The sequence below is a fragment of the Lactuca saligna genome, chromosome 7 (genome assembly GCF_052625555.1).
Source record: "Lactuca saligna cultivar CGN05327 chromosome 7, ASM5262555v1, whole genome shotgun sequence".
NCBI classification, from domain to species: domain Eukaryota; kingdom Viridiplantae; phylum Streptophyta; class Magnoliopsida; order Asterales; family Asteraceae; genus Lactuca; species Lactuca saligna.
In genome coordinates, this window is record NC_136423.1 from 6,706,139 (window position 1) to 6,730,933 (window position 24,795).

The 24,795-nt window shown below is 34.2% G+C and overlaps 1 protein-coding gene and 1 long non-coding RNA gene across 13 annotated transcripts; one reads left to right on the forward strand and one right to left on the reverse strand.

The window, feature by feature from the left end:
- The first annotated feature begins 7,108 nt into the window (after positions 1–7,108).
- Positions 7,109–13,394, forward strand: LOC145004383 (serine/threonine-protein kinase WNK8-like). Of its 12 annotated transcripts, none has more exons than XM_078963294.1 (14): positions 7,109–8,225; positions 8,626–8,691; positions 9,383–10,268; positions 10,355–10,464; positions 10,547–10,634; positions 10,866–11,052; positions 11,190–11,417; positions 11,597–11,817; positions 11,887–12,044; positions 12,120–12,420; positions 12,503–12,529; positions 12,610–12,745; positions 12,899–12,954; positions 13,097–13,394. In XM_078963294.1, the coding sequence occupies exons 7-11, from the start codon at positions 11,239–11,241 to the stop codon at positions 12,508–12,510; spliced, it is 867 nt and encodes a 288-aa protein (XP_078819420.1). In that variant the 5' UTR covers positions 7,109–8,225; positions 8,626–8,691; positions 9,383–10,268; positions 10,355–10,464; positions 10,547–10,634; positions 10,866–11,052; positions 11,190–11,238; the 3' UTR covers positions 12,511–12,529; positions 12,610–12,745; positions 12,899–12,954; positions 13,097–13,394. The 12 variants fall into 12 exon arrangements, with proteins under 12 accessions (XP_078819420.1, XP_078819414.1, XP_078819418.1 ...); XM_078963288.1 differs by lacking the exon at positions 12,503–12,529 and having other exon boundaries at positions 9,383–9,782; positions 9,891–10,268; XM_078963292.1 differs by lacking the exon at positions 12,503–12,529 and having other exon boundaries at positions 9,383–9,782; positions 10,066–10,268.
- A 9,708-nt stretch (positions 13,395–23,102) lies between these two features.
- Positions 23,103–23,922, reverse strand: LOC145006302 (uncharacterized). Its single transcript, XR_013662855.1, has 3 exons — positions 23,698–23,922; positions 23,469–23,568; positions 23,103–23,380 (listed from the first exon to the last, which is right to left on the reverse strand). It is a non-coding gene; the product is annotated as an uncharacterized LOC145006302 (long non-coding RNA).
- Between the last annotated feature and the right edge of the window lie 873 nt (positions 23,923–24,795).

Here is a 24,795-nt window from a genome sequence, read left to right on the forward strand (position 1 = left end):
GGTGAAGGCAACCCAAAAGGACCATGCACCATCGGGTCAAGTACATACCAAAATAGTTATGGACTTAGACACTAATCCAACACTATTATGGTATAGAGACATATTACATCCCTTCATAATTGGTGCTACCCCTAATCGCCCCTCTTCCTCTCTTCTGGTTCTTATTCTTCTTATTCTTCCAATCATTCTCATTTCACAACTCCTAATCCATTTTATAAATGTAAGAATATCAATTCTTGCCACTTATAGAATATGCTAGATTCTAACATTTTATGCAACGATCCTTTTGTAATATCACTGCACCAAAGTCACAAAGACTATTGCCAATGAAATTACAAAGTCCTCTATCGGAGATTGTTACAAGACAATTCCATAGATGTGATGTCTCTCACTCAAAGTACATTCCTTTGAACATCCTTTTGCATAAAAAAAAAGTTTCTAATCTAGACATAGATTTTCAATATTCAATTCCCAATATGGAAAACTTTATATACTTAACATATGACAACTCATTCTCAATAGAATATTATCTATATAATAATGTCGATATGGTCCATCCAATACTATACTTCCAACTACTCACAAGCAACCAATCCTAGGCGAACTTTGGATTGTCCTTTGATAGTTGTTTAATTATTTTGGTCAAAAACCGCGTCTAGTCCTTTTTCCCTCTAAATGCGCTAAACATTTGGAAATTTTTAGAATGGTCAAATATTATAGCATTTGCAATCGATCCTATATCCGAAGCGTATGGGACACGATGCAAAATGTCTTACTTAAAGATTTGATACTTTATCAATCTTTTGCCATAATGTTTTATTTGCTATGTTCTCAAAATTCGAATTGTGAAGAGGAATTCCGTAATCATAATCGAAATTTTAAGAACACACTATGTACTTTTGACTAAATTTATTAATATTCCACAACCTAAGCCTTTAGATTTAAAATGAAGCATAATATTCTCTCTCTTAATTATAGCAAAACAACTATTCCATCCTTACAACTTTGCAAAGAATGACTCTTGTTTTCTATAATTAATATTGCCAACTTGCAATACTTTCCTTAATAATCATACAATCATAACATTTATGCTCCCACTATCATGATGATTATAATAAAACATAACACTTATGCTCCCACTAGCTTCGACATGTATTCATAAACATCTTAACTTTCATAAAAACAATACCTATTGAATTTCTTAAGTCCATGTTTCTAATACTTAGTACTTTGATAATCTTTTATCAAAGCTTATTGAACTTATACACCTTTGCCTTAGATAGTTCATATGTGTGTCTAAACAATTAAGACTAATTGCCAAACCTCACAACTCAAATCATGGAAAGGGATACCGTAACCATAATCGAATTTGAGAATGCAATTTTACAATCACTATCTTTTTAAAATCTTTCATAGTGAAAGCATTTCCTCACAATCATTTTCATGAAGGAGGAAATCTTATGACACTTAGATTTACATGGTGTATGTGTTCCTATCCATGTGAATTTGTTAAAACCAAAGTTTACGACAAATTCAAACTCATATGGACCGAACTTTCTTAATCTTGATTTCTTGCCTTATGGTAGCACAGCTTCCCACCATGTCTTCCAAATAGTTAAGCAGTTCACCTTTTTCCTATCAAAATACTTTCCATTGATCAAGGTCCTTGCCTTTTATGCATTCAAACGAGAACTCATAGGACTCATATGCACAATTAACTCAATTGGAATGGCATAGAAAACAAAATAGTGTCAACACGATAGGTTGTAAACCTCAACCCGTGTGCTAGTGATGATCGATAAGGTTTATTTGATTTGTTCTTGAAACCTTTCAAGACCATTAAGACTCCCACTAACTCCTTGACATATAAGATTCTCTTATCAATAAACATTTCTTGACAACCAAATATTCAAGAGTTAGTGTAGTTTTTATCATAACACTTCATAAAACGGTCCTAGTTGGTCTTTGTCTTGTCCAAGACATCACAACTTTCCACATTTGATGAATGTTAAAAACCTTCTTAATACTTGTCACTTATTGCCACAATCTTAACTTTAAGACTTGTTATTGGAACGAAGTATGATTGACTTTTTGATTTAACCATTTCTTCAATTCTTGATTCCTCTTCTTAGACATACAATTGTACTAAGACTCACTTAGAGGATCAATTGAGATATGGTTCTTAATCATTAAGAACTATCATAAAGCATAAAAGGTACTCTCCCTTCTTCTTAGAATGGAGAAACTTTTATCTTTCTGCCTACTTGATTCTTCTTATTCGTTTTGCTATTGATTTAAACTTTTTCAATCAATTCAGAATTACACTTAATCTTATGAGTATAATCATATTACTAAACTTTTAGTAAACCATGACGAATATCTTGTTACTCTTATGGTGGAGTTTGACCAACACACAACTTTGTGTACTCGATCTCCTAGTTCCTCACTCAACACTTTGTCAATGAATTAGTCTAATTTCCAAATATGAAATTTCTCATTCTTCGTGCAACCAAGTTGCATGATTCCAAATTTCTGTCCAATTGAAACTTGAGCGATGAGAAACTCTCCCTATTTGGTAAATTCTCGACTTTTTCATAAACACCATAAATAAGAATCATATCCATTTGTTGTAGAAATATGCAAACACCAATTTTCATAACGATTTCATTGCAAGGAAATAAACAAATAAATAAATAAGTCAAACGAAAATTTATTTTATTTATAAAAGCAGCGGAAAACATTTGTCCTTACAGTGCAAAATCCATTGAAAACTATGTATTTCAAAAGGAAAATTTCTAACAACTCTATCATAACTATCTAAGCTCAAAATCTAATCTTCAAGTCCATGCGATCAAGATCCATTCCTCGTGATTAGATTCATCTTGCTCTTTCACCAAGCTTCCTTTCTTTTCACCGATCCTGCAGAACATTCAAATGCAATCTTATCCCATCATGTATTAAGAATCAATGAATAGGAATTTAACGGAGTTAGATAGTGGATTTTACCTGAAGCGCAACCATACACTTTGACTCTCCTATCTTCTAGACTCTTCAGGCTCTTTGGGCAGACTTGTATCTAACGCCCTTTCTTTTGGCAGCAAATGCAGGTCGGTTCTCTTAGAATGTCCTCAGAAGCATGGTTGGTTGACTTTCCCAACAAATACGCTCCATTGCTTCGCCAAATCATTTCTGATTCAACAGCAATGAGCATGTAAGTTAGGTCAATGAGGTTGTCGTCATGATCCATCATATAATACTTTCTTTTGAACTCATTATATGATTCAGGAAGTGACTGCAAAACCCAATTCACAGCCAACTCATCTAGGAATGACACACCCAACATTATCAACCTCTCAATGTGTGATTTCATTCCTAGAACGTAGGCACACACGAGTTTACCATCTTCATGTTTCATTTCCAATAGGGCTTTAAAGATATTGAACCTTTCAATTCTTCGATCTTGTGGGTTAGGGAGAACAATTGGAGGAGGTGGAGGAAGTGAAGCATGATTTCTTGTTCCTCGATCGAATCGTGGAATACCATCTTCATGTGGAATGCTTGTTCCACGGGATTTGGGAAGACCATAGTTGTCGAACTTAGACATCTACAAACCGGGAGAAACAAATTCAAGTTAGTTGATTGATTGAGTCCTTAGTAAATCACCCAAATGAGATACTAAGGTTAGGACCCAACACAATATTCCACAACTCGGGAGAGGGATGCCGTAACCCTAATTGCAGAATATTTGAAGGTAAGTGAATGACGATTCACTAATTTCCACCATGAAAACGAAAAAGAAATTTAAGTTTTAAACATGTGAAAACTGCTAGATCCTTTGGGATTCATTGAACATTTCAATGGCATGTTTAATTCTCGATATGCCCCTCTTGTTTGTGACTGGGATGCCGAGGATCACAAAGCGGGTGTGAATAACCATGCAAACTTACATGGTGCCTTCACATGTTACAGTCACCTATTCGATGTGCCGGTAAACCACACACGCTCCACCGAACTATGAAAAACATTGAGTCACCCTTTGCTACCTTTGCTTAGAACCATTTAGTGTGCCGGTAAACCACACAAGCTCCACTAACGTCTTCGCAAGGGCACAAAGTGTAATTTCATGGAATTGCATCAATTCACTTTGCCTAAATAACTAAGATTGGGAATTTGTAAAAACATTTAGTTACTTTTGTATTTCATTATACTTATAATGGAAGGTTTCGTCCTATCCTACCCGTTCGGCTAACAACCCTCCACTAGTCAAGAGTGCGGTGGGTAAGAGTGGATACCCATTCAATCGCCATTTTATAGGCAATTTCCTTAAACACCCCTTATAGACCAGGTTTGTGAATGAGGCCTACTAACAGTAAGCCTGACTTTTACTCATACATATATATATATATATATATATATATATATATATATATATATATATATATATATATATATATATATAATGTTAGACTTTTAATGTTATATATAGTATAGGGTGTATTTTACACTTTGAAAATACTAGGTGGTCAAATTTAATAATTATACCTTTAATTCAATTAAATTGTATACCTAAACTTTTATGGATTTATTAAACCTCTTTTAATTATACACCTTAATTAATTAATAAACCATAACGGTGTGATTTGAACTTTTCAAAACATTACTAGGGTTTTAGAATTTAACATTCCTAATGAAACCTTTTAATCAACTTTTAAATTCCAAAACTTGAGGGCAAGTTTTGAAACATTTCAAAACATTAGGGTTTAGAATTTAAATATACATCAAAAATAAATTATTAATCAAAATTTAAATTCCAAAACTTGAGGGCAAGTTTTGAAACCTTTTTCAAAACATTAGGGTTTCAACTATTTAAATTTCAAAACAACAAAACTTTTGGGTTCAAATTTAAACTATAAAACCTAAAGGGGAAAATATGAAACTTTTCATAACAACAAGGATCAAATAACAAATAATCTTAATTAACATTTAATCACATAATTATTCATATTTGATTTATTTAATGATTTCTTGCAAAACAATTTACCAATTTAATCAAAATAATTAATCAATTATCACATAAGGAAACAAATATTTTATTAATTGATAAATATCTTCAATTAGATCAAGAATATACTCAAATATATCAAAAAAACGGATTTATATTGATCTAATATGATAAGGCAAGTATCCTCAAGCAAAAACAGCAAGAAATCTCGTTTTTCCCTCTTTCTGACCGACTGAGTCGTCGAGTTCATCTATAGACTTGGCGAGTTCAGCCCCAGAATCCCAAAATTTCGATTTTTAAGCTTGAACAAACAAACAAAGCATCAATACAATAGAAACCAATCATGGCTCTGATACCACTGATGGGTTTTAGGCATAAGAACATCCTATGTAGGGCTGTAAACGAACCAAACGAACACGGACAAGGTCTTGTTCATGTTCGTTCGTTTAAGTTAGCCGAACAACAAACGAACACGAACGGATAAACGAACGAGATTTTCTTGTTCATTTCGTTCGTTTAACAAATTACTTTGTTCATGTTCGTTCATTTATGTTCGTGAACATGCTAAACTAACATAAACGAACAAAAAGATAAAAAAACACAATGAAACATATATGAACATAAACGAACATATAATATTGCAATATAATAAAAAACAATTGAATATAGATGAATATAAATAAACTTAAACGAACGAACATCAACGAACTTAAATGAACATCGTAAACGAACGTTCACGAACATAAATGAACGAACGAGACCATTGTTCATGTTTGTTCATTTAACTAAACGAACGATAATTTTTGTTCATGTTCGTTCATTTATTAAATAAACGAACATAAACGAACTTCCCACCGAACCGTTCACGAACGGTTCGCCAAACGTTCAGTTCGTTTACAGCCCTAATCCTATGTGCTCATACAAACCCTAATGCTTTGATCTAGGTTTCTCTATTGTACATGTAAGTTATCCAAGACTATAAACCCTAATTCTAGCATACAAGTAATCATATTAACATAAGAATGGGTTTAAGACATTACCTTGATTTTTATGTAGCAATAACAATCCAATTCCTCCTTGTATTGACTTTAGAAAGCTTAGAGTCACAAATGTCACTCCTCTAATGGTTCACAAACACCAAGAGCAAGAGGATGAAGAGGAGAGAGGATGGAGGCTGCCCTAAAACGTGTGAAACCCTAGAAGGATGCTTAGCCACGTTTTAGGTCATAAGGGATGTATATATAGTTAGGCTATTAGGGTTATCTAATAAGGAAACCCTAAATTGGATGCTTAAGCCCTAAGCAACCCATAGATTCCTTTCCTTAAGGCCTTGGACGATTTCCTCATGGGCTTTCCCATAGAATTCGTCCACTCCTTAATATAAGGCAATCCATAGCCCAAATTGCAATTATCTTATAATTACAATTCCAGTCCCTTAAGTTTAATTAATCTATTTTAGTCACAAAACTAATTACCAATTAATTCTTGACTAATATTAATTAAACAATATTAATAAATCATATTTAATCCTTTCTCTCTATAATTCATCCTATCAAGTTGCTTTGGTGAAGGCAACCCAAAAGGACCATGCACCATCGGGTCAAGTACATACCAAAATAGTTATGGACTTAGACACTAATCCAACACTGTTATGGTATAGAGACATATTACATCCCTTCATAATTGGTGCTACCCCTAATCGCCCCTCTTCCTCTCTTCTGGTTCTTATTCTTCTTATCACCTCTACCACTCTCTAATGACAGGCCCGACCCCCATTCACCCCGTAGTCATTGTCATGAATATCAAGAATTACATACCAATCCTCCATGCACTACTAGAAAAACAGCGTTTTACGACGCGCAATCAATGACACTCGCTAATAGAGGGCACATATTTGTGTGTGCCCTAAAAATTGGTGTCAGTTTTTCAAAATATGAAGATTAGAGGACACGCATTTATGTGTGCCCTAAAATTAGTTTCCAACAAAAAAATTAAAAACACGAAGGGCAGCTGCCATAAAAAAGTGTGTCATGCAGAACTGTCGGTTTATAATTTTTTCATCAACACGCGTTCTTCAACTTTTTAATTGCCAAGGGGGTAATGAAATACCAAAAAATTGAAAACCTCGCCTGATACTCTCCTCCTTCTTCTTCGTATTGTGAAATCCTCTTCGGTCAAAAGAAACCTTAAAAGCATTGTGTGGGTTCCTGATATGCGATTTTTAGTAAATCGATGATTGTCGTCCGCTCACAGGGCCAAGAAATTGAAATCAAAGGGTTAGGGTTGGTTTGTCTTCATCTCTCGTTCACTTCCATCTCCACTTTCTCTCACTTCCATCACCCACCAAAAATATCTCTTCGAATATTAGTCAGTAGTGGGAAAACCCTAGGTCCATTCTGACGGTTACGCTTCGCATACGATTATGGCGCCGCCACAGGAGGATTTCTGCAGATACGGTATGGTTTCCGCCCCGCCGTTCGATCTGCTCTTTTTGGTGGTGTTCTGTTAGCCATTATTGAATGGGCTAGGAGCATGCTTAGTATGTTTATGAGCACTCAACAGCAGATTCCTGTGCTGCTCGAAGAGGCGGCGCAATCAGCTCCAAATATGAGTCCATGATTTGATTTTCCTAATCGAGCCTCGCAACCTGAGATAACGCCTTTATATTGGTATGGTCGCCTATTTCTGAATTACGCTGTTTCTAAATCTTTTAAATCTTCTAAACACAATTGATGCTTTATTTCTCTACACTACTCCTTGTGATTTTTGGTTGCTCTGTTACTACATAAGACAGCAACCTGGTAATCTTTGAATGATTAATCACTGCCTGTTTAGGGATACTTTTTGGTGAACACCAACTGTTTGATAAAATGCCCCAATGACCGACTCTTGTGTTTGTATGCTATATTATATATTTTGAGCAAGGAACTACACATGTTTTCATTAAACCTGAGATAAAATGAATTATTCTTATCTGTGAAAACACACACATACCTGTATATGTTGTATATAATCATATAAAAAGCATTGTAGCTTAAAGAGGAAGTTTCTTGAAAATCTTTGTTTGGTTCACACAGTATTGTTTATTGTTGATACATGTTTGGGTATGATTACCTTGGTGGCTATGAGCATGATATGGGCGGCAGGCCTGGCTATCCTGATGATAGGCCCCATGGTAGGTATGGTGGGCGCTCATCTGGTGGGTACCAAGGTGGTCCATCAGGTAAGCACCAGTTGATCATCAAATATAATTGCTCAACAAAACATGTAGTTTGTTTTTGGGGAGAGGCTAAGTTAGATGACAACATTTAAGTTAAATACAGAAGTATTATACATAACATTGCCCTAAACTAAATAATACATTCTGACAGTCTGACTCTGTCTGAAGGCATAGAAACACTAGAATGGGACATATACTTGTTGAAGACTTCTTTTTCTGTAGGTATCAAGAATACAAATCAGAATATATATATATATATATATATATATATATATATATATATATATATATATATATATATATATATATATCAACTCTGAATATCCAACACAGGTTTGAATCTTGATCTTATTGTTTTATCCTATCTATATTGACAAATCTAGATTATATGTTCTTGTTGCAGGGACCACTGGCTCAACATACTACTGTTCACAGTCAAACTCTTCCCTCAACAGTTTCGTCTAATCAGGTTTAAAACATTTTATATTATCTCATTTTTAGTATCTCTAAGGGGCTTGAAAATGGTAATCCACTAATTTTCTGAAATTTAGAAAAATAAAAATGAAATTTTTTTGAATCACCTTAACATTAGTTAAAGGTGGGAGCCAATCGGGATTTCACAAATTATTTTTGACAAAATGGTAGGTTACTTATTTTTATCAGTTGTTTATTAAACAACACAAATACTTTCAAAAAAAGTGCATTTTTTTTTTCATTTATCATATATACATTCGATATCCCTTGACAAAATGGTGACTCAAGGTTGAAAGACAAGTATCACCCCACAAATTTGCTTGTTACTATTGAAAGGTGCCCCTTTTTGACTTTTGACTGATGGAATGGAATGGACCATTCTTGATGGAATGGGATTCCTTCCATTTTGCTAATTTTATTCCATAGTCATGGGATATCTTTTTTTCATTCCATCACGGAATGGAATGAAAATCAGTATAAGCAACTTTTATGACACAATATTATTATATTACACATATATTTTTGAAAATAACGAACAAATATTAATCTTACTTTAACTTATATGGGTTTTAACGAGTTTTATTATCTTTAAATAAAATTACTAAAGTTAAAATGAGTTTTATTATGTTTAATTTTCTTTATATGGGTTTTAACGAGTATAAACGACTTTTATCACACCTTTGAAGCAACCGCATGGAAGAAGAAAGAGCCACCAAAGATTTGATGCTGAATTCTTTGTTTTATGTATTATCATTTTGCATGAAGTGCTTCAGACTTGGAATTTTGCTTTCTATAATGTCTCCAAGGTTAATAGACTATAAAATATCACCTGTAATACTAATGTTAGATATAAATCAGGGGAAAAATGTTCATTTTAAAAATCAAATGATTACCTCCAAATAACTTCTCGATTGATGTAGCAACAACTTTGGTCACTCGGGTAGTTGGAATTCCCATGATGCTTGTAATCGTTATTTAATTCTCTTCTTTTTTGTTTTCAATAAAATCAGTGAAAAAAATGGGTTTGATCCTGTTGAAAGCAAGGAAGATGTAACAAATGGACACAAAGAAAGCCTTCCCAATCAGGTATCTATTGACTAGAAGGTCAACGACACCCAAAAAACACGACAAAATCTTAATAACAAAACACAAATCTTGCCCCACGTCAAAATTCTCATCTTTTGTCCCTGACAGATGTGGGAAAGATGGGATAGACACAAATTCTTGATCTCTCTCTCTTATGCGTTCTTGATCTCTTATGTGTGTAAATTACCATAAGGCCCCTGGTAAAAATAAAATTATACCTTTAAATAAGGTGTAAATGACCATAATGCCCTTGGTCAAAATTCTCCTTTTTTGTCACTGCCAGACATGGGAAAGATGGGATATGGTTGGAAGGATTCATGGGTAAGGAAACCAATGGTTTAACGAGGTCCCACAGTGTAGATCATGAATTAAGTAAGTCCTGCAAATTTGATTTGATGAAATTAAAGGCGTGTAGTTGGGGTAGATGAGCAGTGGCAGCTGCTGCTAGGTTCTCCTAATGAGGTTGATGGCAAGAAGTTTAAATCCGTAAGTTCTATTGCTATAAAATATCATCTGTCATTTGTAAACGTTTACAGATGAGATTCTGTTAAAAGGTTTTGATGCATGTTTAGGTATTATTCAAATCCATGTACCAAGGGCCTAAAATTGACATATGGTCTGCTGGAGTTACTTTGCTTTATTTGATCATTGGAAGAACTCCGTTTGGTGGTGACCCTGATTAGTGAGTATCTTGATCTTCATTCTCTGCAAAACTTTATGTTTTCTTTTTGTTAAGTTTGTAAATTTGGAATTTTTTTAAGCAGGAATATAAAAGAGATTGCAAAGTAAAGGGGAAGTGAAGATTTGTGGGAAGTGGCGAAGTTGCATGACCGTGAATCATCATTTCCACCGGTATGATATGAGGGATTTTTTCAATTTTGAATCAAACTCAATGACCAAATATGTAATATAGTCTAAACGTTGTAATATTGAATTCCTTTCTATTTCATTTAAAGTAAAGTGTAACTTGTTTATAACAACTAGTGTTGCTTCTTGTCATGTGTCTGAAAATCACACAGAGGCTAGGGATTATCATCTAATTTGGAGCTTAACTTGAGCTCTGCACTTGATGAACTGTTACAGATGGATGCATCAAGTTCTCCATGTTCTAAATTTGTGAAATCTACTGCAATGGACAAGTTACATGTATGGAAAGCAGAGCTGACAAAGACACTTGAAATCACAGAAACTGAAATTGATTCTCTTGAGCATGAATTGAAGTCATTGGTTTCTCTAGAAGAAGTTAATGGAGCAGAAGATTCAGATGTTGGTAATGATGATGCTTAATAGGATATTATTCGCTACAGTTTCAGACTGTGTATGGTTTCATGACGTTTAGTAGAAGAAGCTCTTGTTTTTCATTCGGTTTATAAGATTTTGTTAATAAAGGATTTTGATTTTGAATAGGTACAAGGGATTCGACTAGCTTGAAGGAATTGAAGTTGCCTGGAATCATATGAGGATTGATGCTGTGATGCAGTCACCACAAGACTTGGAAAAATTATATTCAGAAGTTCATTTTCTTAGATCATTAAAACACAATAACATCATCAAGTTCTTTGATTCATGGGTTGATCATAAGAAGAAAAATGTATATATGATAACTGAGCTCTTCACATTCGGAAGCCTTAGACAGTAAGAAATAATAGATTTGATATCATATATATATATATATATATATATATATATATATATATATATATATATATATATATATATATATATATATATATATATATATATATATATATATATATATATATATAAGGTAATAAATGATGTATTTTACTCGACTCTTAATTTGCATTTATTAGATATCGGAAGAAACATAAAACGGTTGATTTGAAAGCGATCAAGAAGTGGGCAAGACAAATTCTAAATGGTCTTCACTACCTTCACAGTCAAAATCCACCTGTGATTCACAGGGATTTGAAATGTGACAACATATTTGTGAATGGGAACAATGGAGAAATCAAGATTGGTGATCTTGGATTGGCAACTGTCATGCAGCAACCAACTGCCAAGAGTGTTATTGGTAAGACTAACTAAAAACAAAACATGTTCTTCAAGTTTAGTATGAATTTAATGTTGTTTTTTTCACTAGGAACACCTGAATTCATGGCACCGGAGCTTTATGATGAGGAATACAATGAACTTGTTGACATATATTCTTTTGGGATGTGTTTGTTGGAAATGGTGACATTTGAGTATCCTTATAGCGAATGCAAAAATCCAGCTCAAATCTATAAGAAAGTAACCTCAGTAAGTTTTGGAAATGGGAGCTTTATTAATGGAATCAAATAAGTTAAATGATTGTTTGTTTAAAGAAAACTACAGGGGATTAAGCCGGGTTCTCTTAGCAAAGTGGGTGATTCTGAACTGAAGGCATTCATAGAAAAATGTCTGGTTCCAGCAACTGAAAGATCGTTTGCTGGAAAGCTTCTAGAAGATCCTTTTCTGAAAGAGGCATCACCAAGATCATTGAATTTCATGGAGATTGATCAATCTGTATGTTTAAACACCAAAAATGGAGTTGCTGAATTCAAGAGGATTCATCAACAAAACGAGTTCAGGTTGAAAAGGATAAAGAATGATGACAATTCGGTTTCTTTGACCTTGCGGTTTGCTGACCCATGTGGTGAGAAGCTTTTTAATTAACATTTTTTTTCTAATAAATTATTAAGATAAAAAAAGAAATTAAGCGATTGGACTTGCAACAGGACCATAACTGATTACAGTAAGACAAGGTTTGAAACTCATCTCTTGAATTTTATAAATATGTAAATGTGGTGCAAGGGTAGTTCTAAATATTTGCATCTGGTTTCAGGAGTTACTCCAGGAAAATGCAAATGGTAGCAAATACTGGGCATATGGAGGTGACTGTGGAGATACACCAAATGACTTAAATTTCTGCTTTAATGGTCTTATATGGCCTGATCGGACTCCTCATCCTGCTCTAAATGGTGATTACTATAATATTTTTGCTTAGTATTTAGGTTTTTGTTTAGTTATTTCCAACAAAAATGTTTCCATGATGAATCTTTTGGTAGAGACAATGTATAAGAATTACTTTGTTGAGCTAATTATGATGCGATCCTTTGTTTATTTGTTTTCAGAGGTCAAGTATTGCTATCAACCAATTAAAATTTTGTTCACCAATGGCGTAATTAAGGTATCAATATCAGCACTCTTACTTATTGGTCTATATCATTTTCATGAAAATGTTTATGTTGTGTATTATATATATTCATATGTCTAGTTGTGCTTTCTATATAGCAAATGTTAACCTTGGTCTTTGTGTTTTTTGTTCATAGATTACAAACACCAATTTCTTTCAAACAACAGAATATATAGAGTTTAATTGGGTGATTGAAGGTGATTTTGGTTCTTGAAACGAGACTCAAGATATCATATTTTGGCATGGCTAGAAGCTTTGGAGGAAACGAGACTCAAGCAAAAGTAAACACACAGAGATTTATTGGCACATAGTAAGCTAGATGATGCAATTGTATATAAATGAGTTCATTTTTTTTTATAACATTTATTCATTTTTGGAATAATTATTTGTATTTGACATATTAGTAAAATAAATTATCTTTGTTATTTATGGTATTTTATTTTGAATTATGAGATTTTTAATGTATTATTTAATTTGAAAATTAGTAACTCTATAAATAATATTTTTTTTAAACATTTAAAATTATGATACGCAAAAATGTGTCATCTTCATTTATGACATGGCCTTTCTTGACAAGGGTTTTCTTGATACGCATTACGCGTCATTAACACGCGCGTCGTAAGGTTACGGCACGCGAATACGTGTCGTCTTCCTTTATGACAGGGCCTTCCTTGATACACATGAAGTGTCGTAAACGCGCGTCGTAATGAGCATTGTAAATGCGCGTAGTCTATAGATGACGCGCAAAAGCGCGTCGTCTCTCTTTATGACAGAGCCTTCCTTGACGCGCATTTGCGCGTCATCTGAATCTTTTACGACGCGCAATGAGCGTCGTAAAAGGCTGTTTTTCTAGTAGTGATGATACGGTTGATAGCCAATACACATATTGGTCCGAACTTTTCAAGATACATTGTCGTGCGTTTAAGGTCCTTGATCATATTATTCCACCTGCTTCATCTACTTCAGCCAAAGAAAAAGATCTTAAAGCTGATGAACAGTGGTCAGATCTGGATGCCATTGTGTTACAACGGATATTCGAGATAATTTCTAAATATCTCTTCGTAACCATTCTCTCGCCAGGAACCACCGTTGCGGCCGCCTAGAAGGCCATTGAAAACATCTTTATAGACTGAAAACCGGCCCATGATCTCTACCTTCACTAGAAATTCGCAAATGTCAAGCTTGAAAACTTTCCTAACATGGCGGTATATTACCAAGAAGTCAAAAATCTCTCTGATTAGCTAACTAATGTCGAGGCTCCTGTAGACAATCAACGGCTTGTTCTATAGCTTATCTCTGGTCTCTCGGATTAATACGACAACATCACCACTCTTCTCCAACAATCCACTACGCTACTTGACTTCTACACCGCCCGCTCTAAACTTTGTCTCGAGGAAACCAGAGAATCACTGTATAACCCACCCGTCACCGCCCTCACTACCTCCATCACCGCACCAGCAGCGAACGTTGTCGACACAACCACCACTGATTAGCAGGACAACGGACCATATTCTCAGTCGCAACAATCTCGGTCCCCAAGTCAGGGCCATTCAGATGGATCTTATCGTGGGAGGGGTCGAGGTGGACGGGGCAGAGGTTAGGGACGCGAACGTGAGTTTAACGCTCTTATCGATAATAATACTTGGGATCTGGTACCTCATCGTCCAAATATGAATATTATTTGCTGCATGTGGATTTTTAAGCACAAAACTAAAGCTGATGGGTTACTAGAGCGCTACTAGGCACGCTTGGTTTGTGATGGTAGGTCAAAACAAGTAGAGATTGACTGCGATGAAACTCTTAGTCCAATAGTAAAACTGGATTCCATTCGCACGGTGCTTAGCATTGCTTTACATAAATGGTGGGTCATAAACCAACTGGATGTAAAGAACACATTTCTTCACGGGCACCTTTCCTGGACAATTTTCATGCACCAACCTCTTGGGTTTCGGGACTCTACACACCCTAATCATGTTTGCAGGTTGAAGCTCTCACTTTACAGTCTAAAACAAGCACCCCGTGCGCGGTACCAATGCTTCGCTAACTATGTTACCACCATTGGTTTTCAGCATAACATATGTGATCACTCCCTCTTTATTTACTTCCACGACTTGAATACAACAAACCTCCTCCTTTATGTGGATGATATCATCTTCACTGCCTCTTCTACGTCACTGTACACCCGACTATTTTCATGACTATCATTTGAGCTCACAATGAAAGACCTCGGACCATTACACTATTTTCTTGGCATTTCTGTTAAGTGAGATGTTACTGGCATGTTCGTCTCTCAGGAAAAAATGCGTCGAACATCATTTCCAGGGCAAAAAATGGAGAAATGCAATCCAGTACAAACCCCATCAATATAGCAGGAAAAATAAGCAGTGACGCATGCAGTCTTATCGATAAGCCCTCCACCTATCGTAGCCTTGCTGGGGCGCTTCAATACCTGACTTTCACCAGGCCCGACATTTCTTATGCTATCTAGCAGGTGTGCATGTACATACACGCCTCAAAAAATGCTCACTGGGATGCTCTTAAATGCATTATCCATTATGTTAAAGGCACGATTCGTATGGGATTGCACATGTCTACAAGCTCACCAGCCAACCTCGTCTCCTACACCAATGCAGACTAGGCAGGTTGCCCAGACACTAGGTAATCCACTTCTGGCTATTGCGTTTATTTTGGGGAAAACTTGGTCTCCAGGTCTTCTAAATGCCAAACAACTATCTCTTGATCCATCACCGAGGCAGAATACCGAGGGGTCGCTAATGTCGTAGCTGAAATTTGTTGGCCGCGTAACGTGATTGGTATGCCACCAAAACACACGTCACTGGTTTATTGTGACAATTTTAGTGTCCTTTACCTCTCTCAAAACCCGATTCAACATCAACGTACAAAGCACATTGAAATCAATATTCATTTCATTCATGAAATAGTGCAACATGGCCAGACTCGGGTGTTACATGTACCCTCCCAATACCAGTTCGCTGAAATCTTCATGAAGGGACTCCCATGAGTTTTGTTTAACGATTGCTAGTCCAGTCTAAGCATCTGTGAACCTCCACCTTAGACTGAGGGGGTATATTAGACTAGTGATTTATTATACTGTTTTTTTGTAAGTATGTTATATTACGATGTGGCCAACTGTAGTGTTGTTATATATATATATATATATATACACACACACACACACATACACACACACACACACATACACACACACACACCGATATCAATGAGTGGGAGAGCCGGCTATACTTGGGGGTATTTTGGGAATTTAATATTTTGAAGTTTTAGGCATAAATAGAAGGACTACTAGTTTCACCTTTATTTATCGAGGCATTTAACAAAAAATAGACTATCTGATTCACTTTTCTTTTTTGAAATTTAGTAGGTTGACTTACTTATTTTTGGAACACAAAGGTTGATATTAGTTTATATCGAATACTTATTTCTTTTTTAGGAAAAAAACGGACCATCCAAATAGAAGAAGTGTTTAGAACTTTCTATGTGAATGCTCAAGAAAGCAATAAGATCAAATGTAATGTACTTTTAGTTGGGGGGTACTAAAGTATGATTTTTATATTATCTGTGGTTTTCTAGCATTATATTGAAAGTTTGGTGCTTTTAGTTGAGGAGATATCGATTATAACATTATATTTTCATTGGTTTGTATATTTGACATCTAATTTATCGGAGTAACAAATAGTTAAATACAAGATATAACAATGTCTTTCTGTTGGTTTGTATACTTCAAAATCTATGCCAAATTACAACATTGTACTTTGAAAGTACAATGCTTCAACCGTGTATCTATTAGTATCATATGTGTAAATTTTGCATTCATTCATGTGGCGGTAGATAAGGCACTTTGGTACTAGAAAACACACCTTTAATAACATGCATCGCATGCCATTAAACCTGCAATCATAAATGAACATAACATCCATTTCTGTGTCATGTATTTACGACATACCACTTGTATGTCAAAAATAATTTACCTGTTTTTTATAAATTCTCGATAGACATTTGTATATCATGATTTTTGACAAAACTTTAAAACATATTTTATTTTTAAATTTACTAATATTCAAATTAAATCACACATTTAATGTTTCATAACATAAAATAAAATATTATACACAAAAAATACAATCCATTGCACAAAATATGTAACGATCGTTTTTCCCGAGGTATAAGTTTATTTAATTCTCGAGTTTTATTTTGGGCTATAATAGATTTAGTTATGAGAGTGGGCCTTTTGTTGGGCCAAGATGTAGTCTGCCGATAAGCCGTACGCGGGGCGTAACCCGTTGTACGCTGGGCGTAAGGGGTTAAATGAAACGCGTGGATGAGGGGCGTACGCGCAGCGTACCATAGTGTACGCCCAACGTACGCGGCAAGGGGAAAAACCCTAATTTTAGGGTTTGAGATGTATTTAAACCCCATTATAGTCTCCCATTTGGCCTCCTCACTTGTCATTCACCCCAAAGAAAGCCTAGTTCGTCCCCTTTGCTCCTTGCTTGTGTGTGTTTGATCTTTGAGCTTATTTTTGTGAAGAATAAGAAGAAGAGAAGTGGAAGAAGGAGAACTTGAGTGCCTTGAGCTCATAGATCTGGGATCATTCCTTCATTTGGCATTCAGAAGAGCTGGGAAGCAGCCGGAGCAGCCATCATGGATTTCTTATTCAGGATTTCAGTAGTCAGCGTCACGAGGTGAGTTTCCTTCCAGTAGGAACGGGTCTAAGGCCACAATGCCGACCCGTTTAGCTAGTAGTAGTTTCCGGAATTCGGTCCAATGCAGTTTTAGTATGTTTGATGCCTTCGTGGCTCAGACAGGAATTATGTGTTATGTATCCCGAGCTACAACCCGATGCAGTATGCAGTTTATGTGCTTATGCTAGTTGATTTGTTTATTCTATGCTATGATATGCTCAGTCAGATTCCGGATTTCGGTCCGATGCAGTTAGTTCCGGAATTCGGTCTGATGCAAGGGACAAGGTCCCAGTCATTTCCGGACTTCGGTCCGTTGCAGTTTCCGGACTTCTGTCCGATGCAGAGGGCAAGGCCCTGGTTAGTTCCGGACTTCGGTCCGATGCAGTGGGCAAGGTTATATGTTATTGTGTGGTATGTGGTAGTTTGGGGGAGCTCACTAAGCTCTATGCTTACAGTTTTAGTTTTGGTTTCAGGTACTTCCGCAAGTAAAGGGAAGAGCTTGGGTTGATGACATCGCACACACCACCGCTTCAATTGTCCTGAGAGTTGTTTTTTTTAGCTTTTCATGGATGTGATTTGATACAATCTTGATACAACTTCCTATTGTTTTGAGATATTGATGTACGAGTTTTACTTTATGATATTAACATGGTGTTTTTAGTAATTATTAAACAAAAATTTTTGGGTCGTATTTTGGGATGTTACAAGATAGAAAATATCAACCACAATAATCATTCTAATGGTAAATAAATGTAATGCATTGCTAATATACGTACATATTCCTATAATTTCTAGAGTAGGCAAGCACATTGAGAAAGTTCTTCATCTCTTGAAGTGTCGGATTATTCTGCATGTTCTCCCCAAAAGCTTTTTATACTAAAGAATGGTATTTCTACCTTTAAACTTGCTTCCGTGAAACCCTCACGTGTAGCCATCATCTGAAGCACCGCTTCTTCTTATTCGACTTCACCTAAATTGGAGGCTTCACCATAATCTTCGAATCAAAGTTCCACCCGCCTAATTGAAACCCTTCCCTTTGTTGACCGCCCACTGTCTGCTTCCTTTGATCTCACACCTTCAAGCTAACATCAAAAATGTATATATGGTGAAAATTAAGAAACTGTTTCAAAATAGGAAGAAAGCTTTTTTTGGATCTGATTGAATGTTTAAGTCCTAACCAAGAACTCAAATCTCTCTTTTTTAGATGATGTATATTGTTTTGGGTTTAAATGGTTTATTTGTAGTCTTAAATATGAGATCACTCATTTTACAATAATGTGTATTATTTTGGGTATAAATGGTTAATTTGTCCTTGAAAATATTTTGCTATCATAGGTATACTATTTTATGAGGATGAATATTTTGATAATATTTATTGTTATGCTAATCTTTATTATTATTTATCATATTTAGAAACATAAAATATAATTCACAATAATATAAATTATACAATATTATATAACACCCATAAAATTTAAGCCAAATTTAAACTTTCCAAGAACATTTAAAAACCAATAGTTACTACAAATTTGTTTCCAAAATAGTCTTTATCAGAGTTTTTCCCAGAATACATAACAAAATATGAGGAGCGGTACGATCACGCCTTTGCCTCGCCTCGATCCCCTGATGTACCTGAAACAATAAACGGAAACTGTAAGCCCGAAAGCTTAGTGAGTTCCCCCAAAATAACCATACTCACAAATATACATATTGTCATAAACGCAGTATACAATGGGTCCAGTCAACCATTGGGTTGGAATACCCCAGGCCCTCAACTAGCAGGTTGGAATGCCAACACTTTATGGGTCCAATCATCCTCGGGATGGAATACCCCAGGCCCTCAACCAACAGGTTGGAATGCCCCGGTCTATTGGCCTCCGCACGAAGCAGATAAACCTTAACCACCAAACAGACATGTGAACATATAACATATAATCACATAACAGTCTACAGACAACACTGATCTAACAGGTCCTACCACATAGCTCATCATATCATCCTATCTACCAGGATACCGATCTAAGAATTCAGACCACATATCATATAATATTATCCTACCCTCTAGGATACCGATCTAACAGATCATACTAGAATAACATAACCAAATAACAATCCAAAGGGTCGGACTTGGTGCCTTAGACCCTTGAGTATAGTGAGGAAAACTCACCTTGTAAAGACGGCTCGCAGGAATAAGCTCAAAGTCTCGGATCACTGACATGAACACCACCACTTATATTTATTACGAACCATACTCGTAAATCTCCAATATTTCCAAAACTGTCCTCAAAAGTGAACGAGTCAACTCATGGTCAAAGTCAAAGTCGTTAGTCAAGGTCAATAGTCCATGTTGACCTTAACTCGTCGAGTATCCTCAGCTGCTCGCCGAGTTTCTTTAATACTCACCCACTCGTCGAGTCACTAGAGTGACTCATCGAGTTCCTAAGGCTCGTGATCGAAACTCTGAGACCACTCGCCAAGGTTTCCCGCGTGCAACCCAATGAGTTTATACACATCTAACGATATGGGGAAACCTTAACCGACTCGCCGAGCCGCTCTTCAGGCTCACCGAGTCTAAGGCAATCTTCATCAGAGTCGCCGAGTTGTTCATCCAACCCGTCGATTCCATGAACAATTTCAAATGACTCGCCGAGCCGACCATGCGACTCACCGAGTACCTTAAATCGTTCATCCATACAGAAGCTTTTTAAGTCATACAAAGGCTCCAAACTACAGATCTAAGCTTCTAGGGCATGATTATCACATAAAGTTGCCAACTTTACGTGCATGCAAGATGATATGACCCAAAATAAGCTAAAAGGAGTGGCTTAAGGCAATGGGATAGGTCATAAATTGGCAAATACTGAACTTTATGATAAAGAGAGGCTAAAGGAGCCCAGATCTGAGGTTGCAACCCCATATCTTGACCCAACACAGAGAATCACCACAAAACCCTAAAAAGGGCTCTAAACCAACCATGAGGGGTTCTAATCAAAGGAGAATCAAGGTAACAACTTGTTACCTTCAAAATGATGCCAATCCAAGGAAGAATCTAGATCTACAATAGCCACTAGCTCCAACTTCTTGAAGTTGAAGCTCTTAATTCTAAAGGATCTTCTTTCAAGGTAAAAAGCACACACAAAAGAGGGTAAACACGAATTAGGGTTTCTGGATTCAAGAGAGGCAGTGAGAGAGGCTAAGTGGAATATATGATCCTTAAATAGGGTGCCAAAACCCCGGGATTTAGGGTTTCGTCAGCCAACTTCTACTCGTCGAGTCCCTATTTGGACTCATCGAGTAGATCACTAAACACGCGAGCCAATTCGCTGCTACTCGACGAGTAGGGCTACCAACTCGTCGAGTAGACCTTGAAATCAAGAAAGTTCTTATGTAATTCAATTACCTGAAGATTGGGGCATTACATATTAATAATATAGTGTGAAATAAATAACTCTGTTTATAAAAAGTCATACTATGAAATAGTGTTTTATTGTAAACTAGTTGTGAGACCCATGTAATACATGGGTTAATTTAAAAAAATAAATAAATATAAATGTCTAAATATTTGAGAACTTTGAATTTATAAGAAAAAAATAATGAATTATTATAATGAAAATATTTTTATCTTTTAAATTTAAACAAATAATTTAAATAAATAAACAAAAAAGTAATAAACTTTAATTTTGAGAATTTTGAAATTAAAAAATAAGTTCATTAATGATATTGATATTCATTTATTACTACATTTATTGTAATTATTACATTAAAATATTATGTGGAATAAAAAAAATAGAAAAACTTATACAATGACATGTGGAAAATAAATAATTCAAAATAACCATAAAATGATATTTGACAAATTAAATGAGAGTGTGACAAGTGACAAAAAAAACATTCATTTATTAGAGTATACTAGTTATGAGACCCATTTATTACATGAGTTTAAATCTAAAAGAAAAAACTAAATATAAAATTCTACACAGTTGAGAAGTTTGAATTTATAAAAAAAAAATATGAGAAAAATATTGAATTATAAAAATGAAAGTGTTTTTTACTCTAAATTTAAACAAATAATTTAGATAAATAAATAAAGAAAATTAACAAAACTTTAATATAGTAATTTTGAAATTAAAAGGAAAGTTCATTACGGAAATTAATATGCATTTATTATAGCATTTAAATAAATACTATGTGGAATTAATAAAATAGAAAAACCATAAAATGACACGTGGAATAAAAATTAATTCAAAATAACAACAAAATGATATTTGACAAATTGAATGAGAATATGACAAGTGGCAAAAAATACCTTCATTTATTAGAGTAGATGAAATTGTATCAATTTATGTTGCTATTTTTGTAATGCCAATGAGGAAATATTGTTTTTTAAGGAAAAAAAAAAATCAACCTTTGGGGCCAAAAATATGAATTTGGAGGCAAGAGAATTAGAACTTCCACAACTATATTTTACTCGAATCGACGTGATATTTAAAGAAACAATGTTATTTTCCAACGAATAAATGGTCAAACTTTCTTTATTTAGATTTTAACTTATTAATGTCAATGAAAATGGCTAGGAAATATTCTTAGAATTAGTTGTGGGTTGATTATTATAAATATGCCAAAATAGATTCAGCGAACTGTATCTAAGTGAGTGAGCCAAAAAATGTTAGGGAAGTATTAAATGATGGATGAAGTAGAAAGTATGAAAAATATGGTGTGTGTGTGTATGTGTTTAGTGATCGTCATTAGAAAAGAAGAATCTAAATCAATAAAAGTTACATGTAGTTACATCATAGTTGCCACTGTTACAAATCAAATTACTTAAAAATCTTTTTCAAGACAATCCGCTCACTGAAACACACAATTCATCTTTATCTCCACCCGTTCGCCCCCTTCACCGATGAATTTTGTCAAATCATAATGTGTCCTCCAAATTCCTCCAAATCTGTGTACCCATAACCAGCATCACCAACATGCTTCTGTAGTACTAAATCATTTATCTGTCGCGCCCCAAACGCAATTAAACCAAAATTGAACTTGTTATAAACAACCTACTTTCATTGCTTGTGTAGTATATCTTCTTATTTTTGAAACATTTTATAATCACCTCCATTTAATTTAAACATATATTATATTTGGAATTGATTTTTTTTAATAAATTATGTAGCTATAAAAATATTCATTTTCATTATAATTATTTATAAATTTGATTAACTAGTTAAAATAAAAATATTATTGATTAGAAAGATAAAATGTGATACCATAATTGATAAATTAAGGATTGAAGAATATTAAATGGTTGATGAATGGTAACAAAATCAGTTATATGCTCCAATGTTTATAAATATTTAATGAGTAGTGACAAGTCGATGAAAATAAATTCAGTAGATATGCCATAAATATGTTAGATGATTTGGAATATAAATAAACAAAATATAAATATTCATTTATTAGATTTTTACACAAAAGTTACACCATAAAAAAGGAGTCATTATTTGACAATTATGACAGATAAAAACAAGTCGTATTTCGACGTAATATTCCTCACTCAAAATTTTCTTTTAGGCAATTTTAAGGGCAGCTTCTTCCAGTGCGCTAGCACTCCTGTCTCCTTGGTATTGGATAGGTTCTTTTGTCTTGTCTGTACCAAATTGTAAAATATATGGGTAATATGGTACCTTATACTTACCACATAATTCCTGAAAAATTGCAATCGATTAATAACAATATGGATTATTAATATTAGTTTAAATTAAAAAATTGAAGAAAAAAATCGAGGAATATTACAGGGGAATTCTGACAGTTCACTTCACCAAACTTGACCTTTCCGCACATATTAGCTGAAGCTTTGTCCCATTCAGGTTTAAGGCCTTTAACGGCTCCACACCTATAAGAATACACATACACACATTATATATATATATATATATATATATATATATATATATATATATATATATATATATATATATATATAAAGTAAAAAAGAATAAGTATATGTGGAATAGTGAATTACTGAGGTATAAGGAATTGGACAATCCATTTGTCTTGGCTTTTCATAACCGCCTGATCAAAAGTACATTCAAACAATTCTTCAGCATGAACGAGATTGAAATTTGATATGACCGATAAAAAGAAGAAAGAAATCAAGATGAACACTTTTGTCGAACGATCCATGGTGGAATGGAAAACTATGAAATTGTTGTTGTGTTTGATTTTGATTGATAGGAACATAAATACGAGATACGTGTTTTAAATAGTGAAGTCTTCTTGTAATTTGCAGAAACATGGACGGATTACTTTTGCTTAGGAATTGATTGGGTCAAATTACTCCAAGATTAATGGTTTTCTTTTAAACTGGGGAGGTTTTACAGGGGAAAAGAATGGTTCATGTTTTTTTGTTAGTTTTTTATAATTAGAGTGTTGGATTTCATTAAATTATGAACATGATTAATAACTAAATAGAAGATAACAGAACGTAGTGCTACATTTGATTTGATTTAATGTATCTGATGTTTGTATTCTAAGAGCATCTCTAATAGGAGCTTTTTTTAGAGGTTATTAATATTGAGTTATGATTTATTTTCATTTAATAGCATTATAGTAGATAGCTTTTGTGTATTTATATTAACCACTCAATATATATATATTAAGTGGTTAATATACTATAACACTTTAACCACTTAACTCCTTTTACTTTTATCATATTTTATTTTTATCCCCTTAATTAAAATTTAGTTCTAAATATTTTCCATTTATTTAACTATTTAATTATTTATATCATAGTTTTTCTTTTATAAAATGTTTATATATTAATTTCTAATGATAACCTTAATTAAAATATTTAATATTAAAATATAATATGTTTAAAAAAACAAAAATAAATGATAAGATTTTATAGAACATTTTAGATAGATGAGGATTAATAAGTTAAATTCATAAAAAAAACTATAAAAAAGCTCAACCATTGGAGATGTTACTTATTTAGAGGTTAACATTTTTTTAAATAATGAGGTGTCAAAAGAAATAAGTGATAGCAAAGGTTTATCATTGGAGATGCTCTGACATTTATGAAATGTTATTACATTGTAGAAAGTGCTTGAAAGGGGGGCTT

Coding starts and splice junctions, on each gene's coding strand:
- LOC145004383 (XM_078963291.1), top strand. CDS start 11,239: ATGAGGATTGATGCTGTGATGCAGTCACCACAAGACTTGGAAAAATTA. Junction 11,418..11,596: donor ACATTCGGAAGCCTTAGACA/GTAAGAAATAAT, acceptor TGCATTTATTAG/ATATCGGAAGAAACATAAAA. Junction 11,818..11,886: donor AACTGCCAAGAGTGTTATTG/GTAAGACTAACT, acceptor TTTTTTCACTAG/GAACACCTGAATTCATGGCA.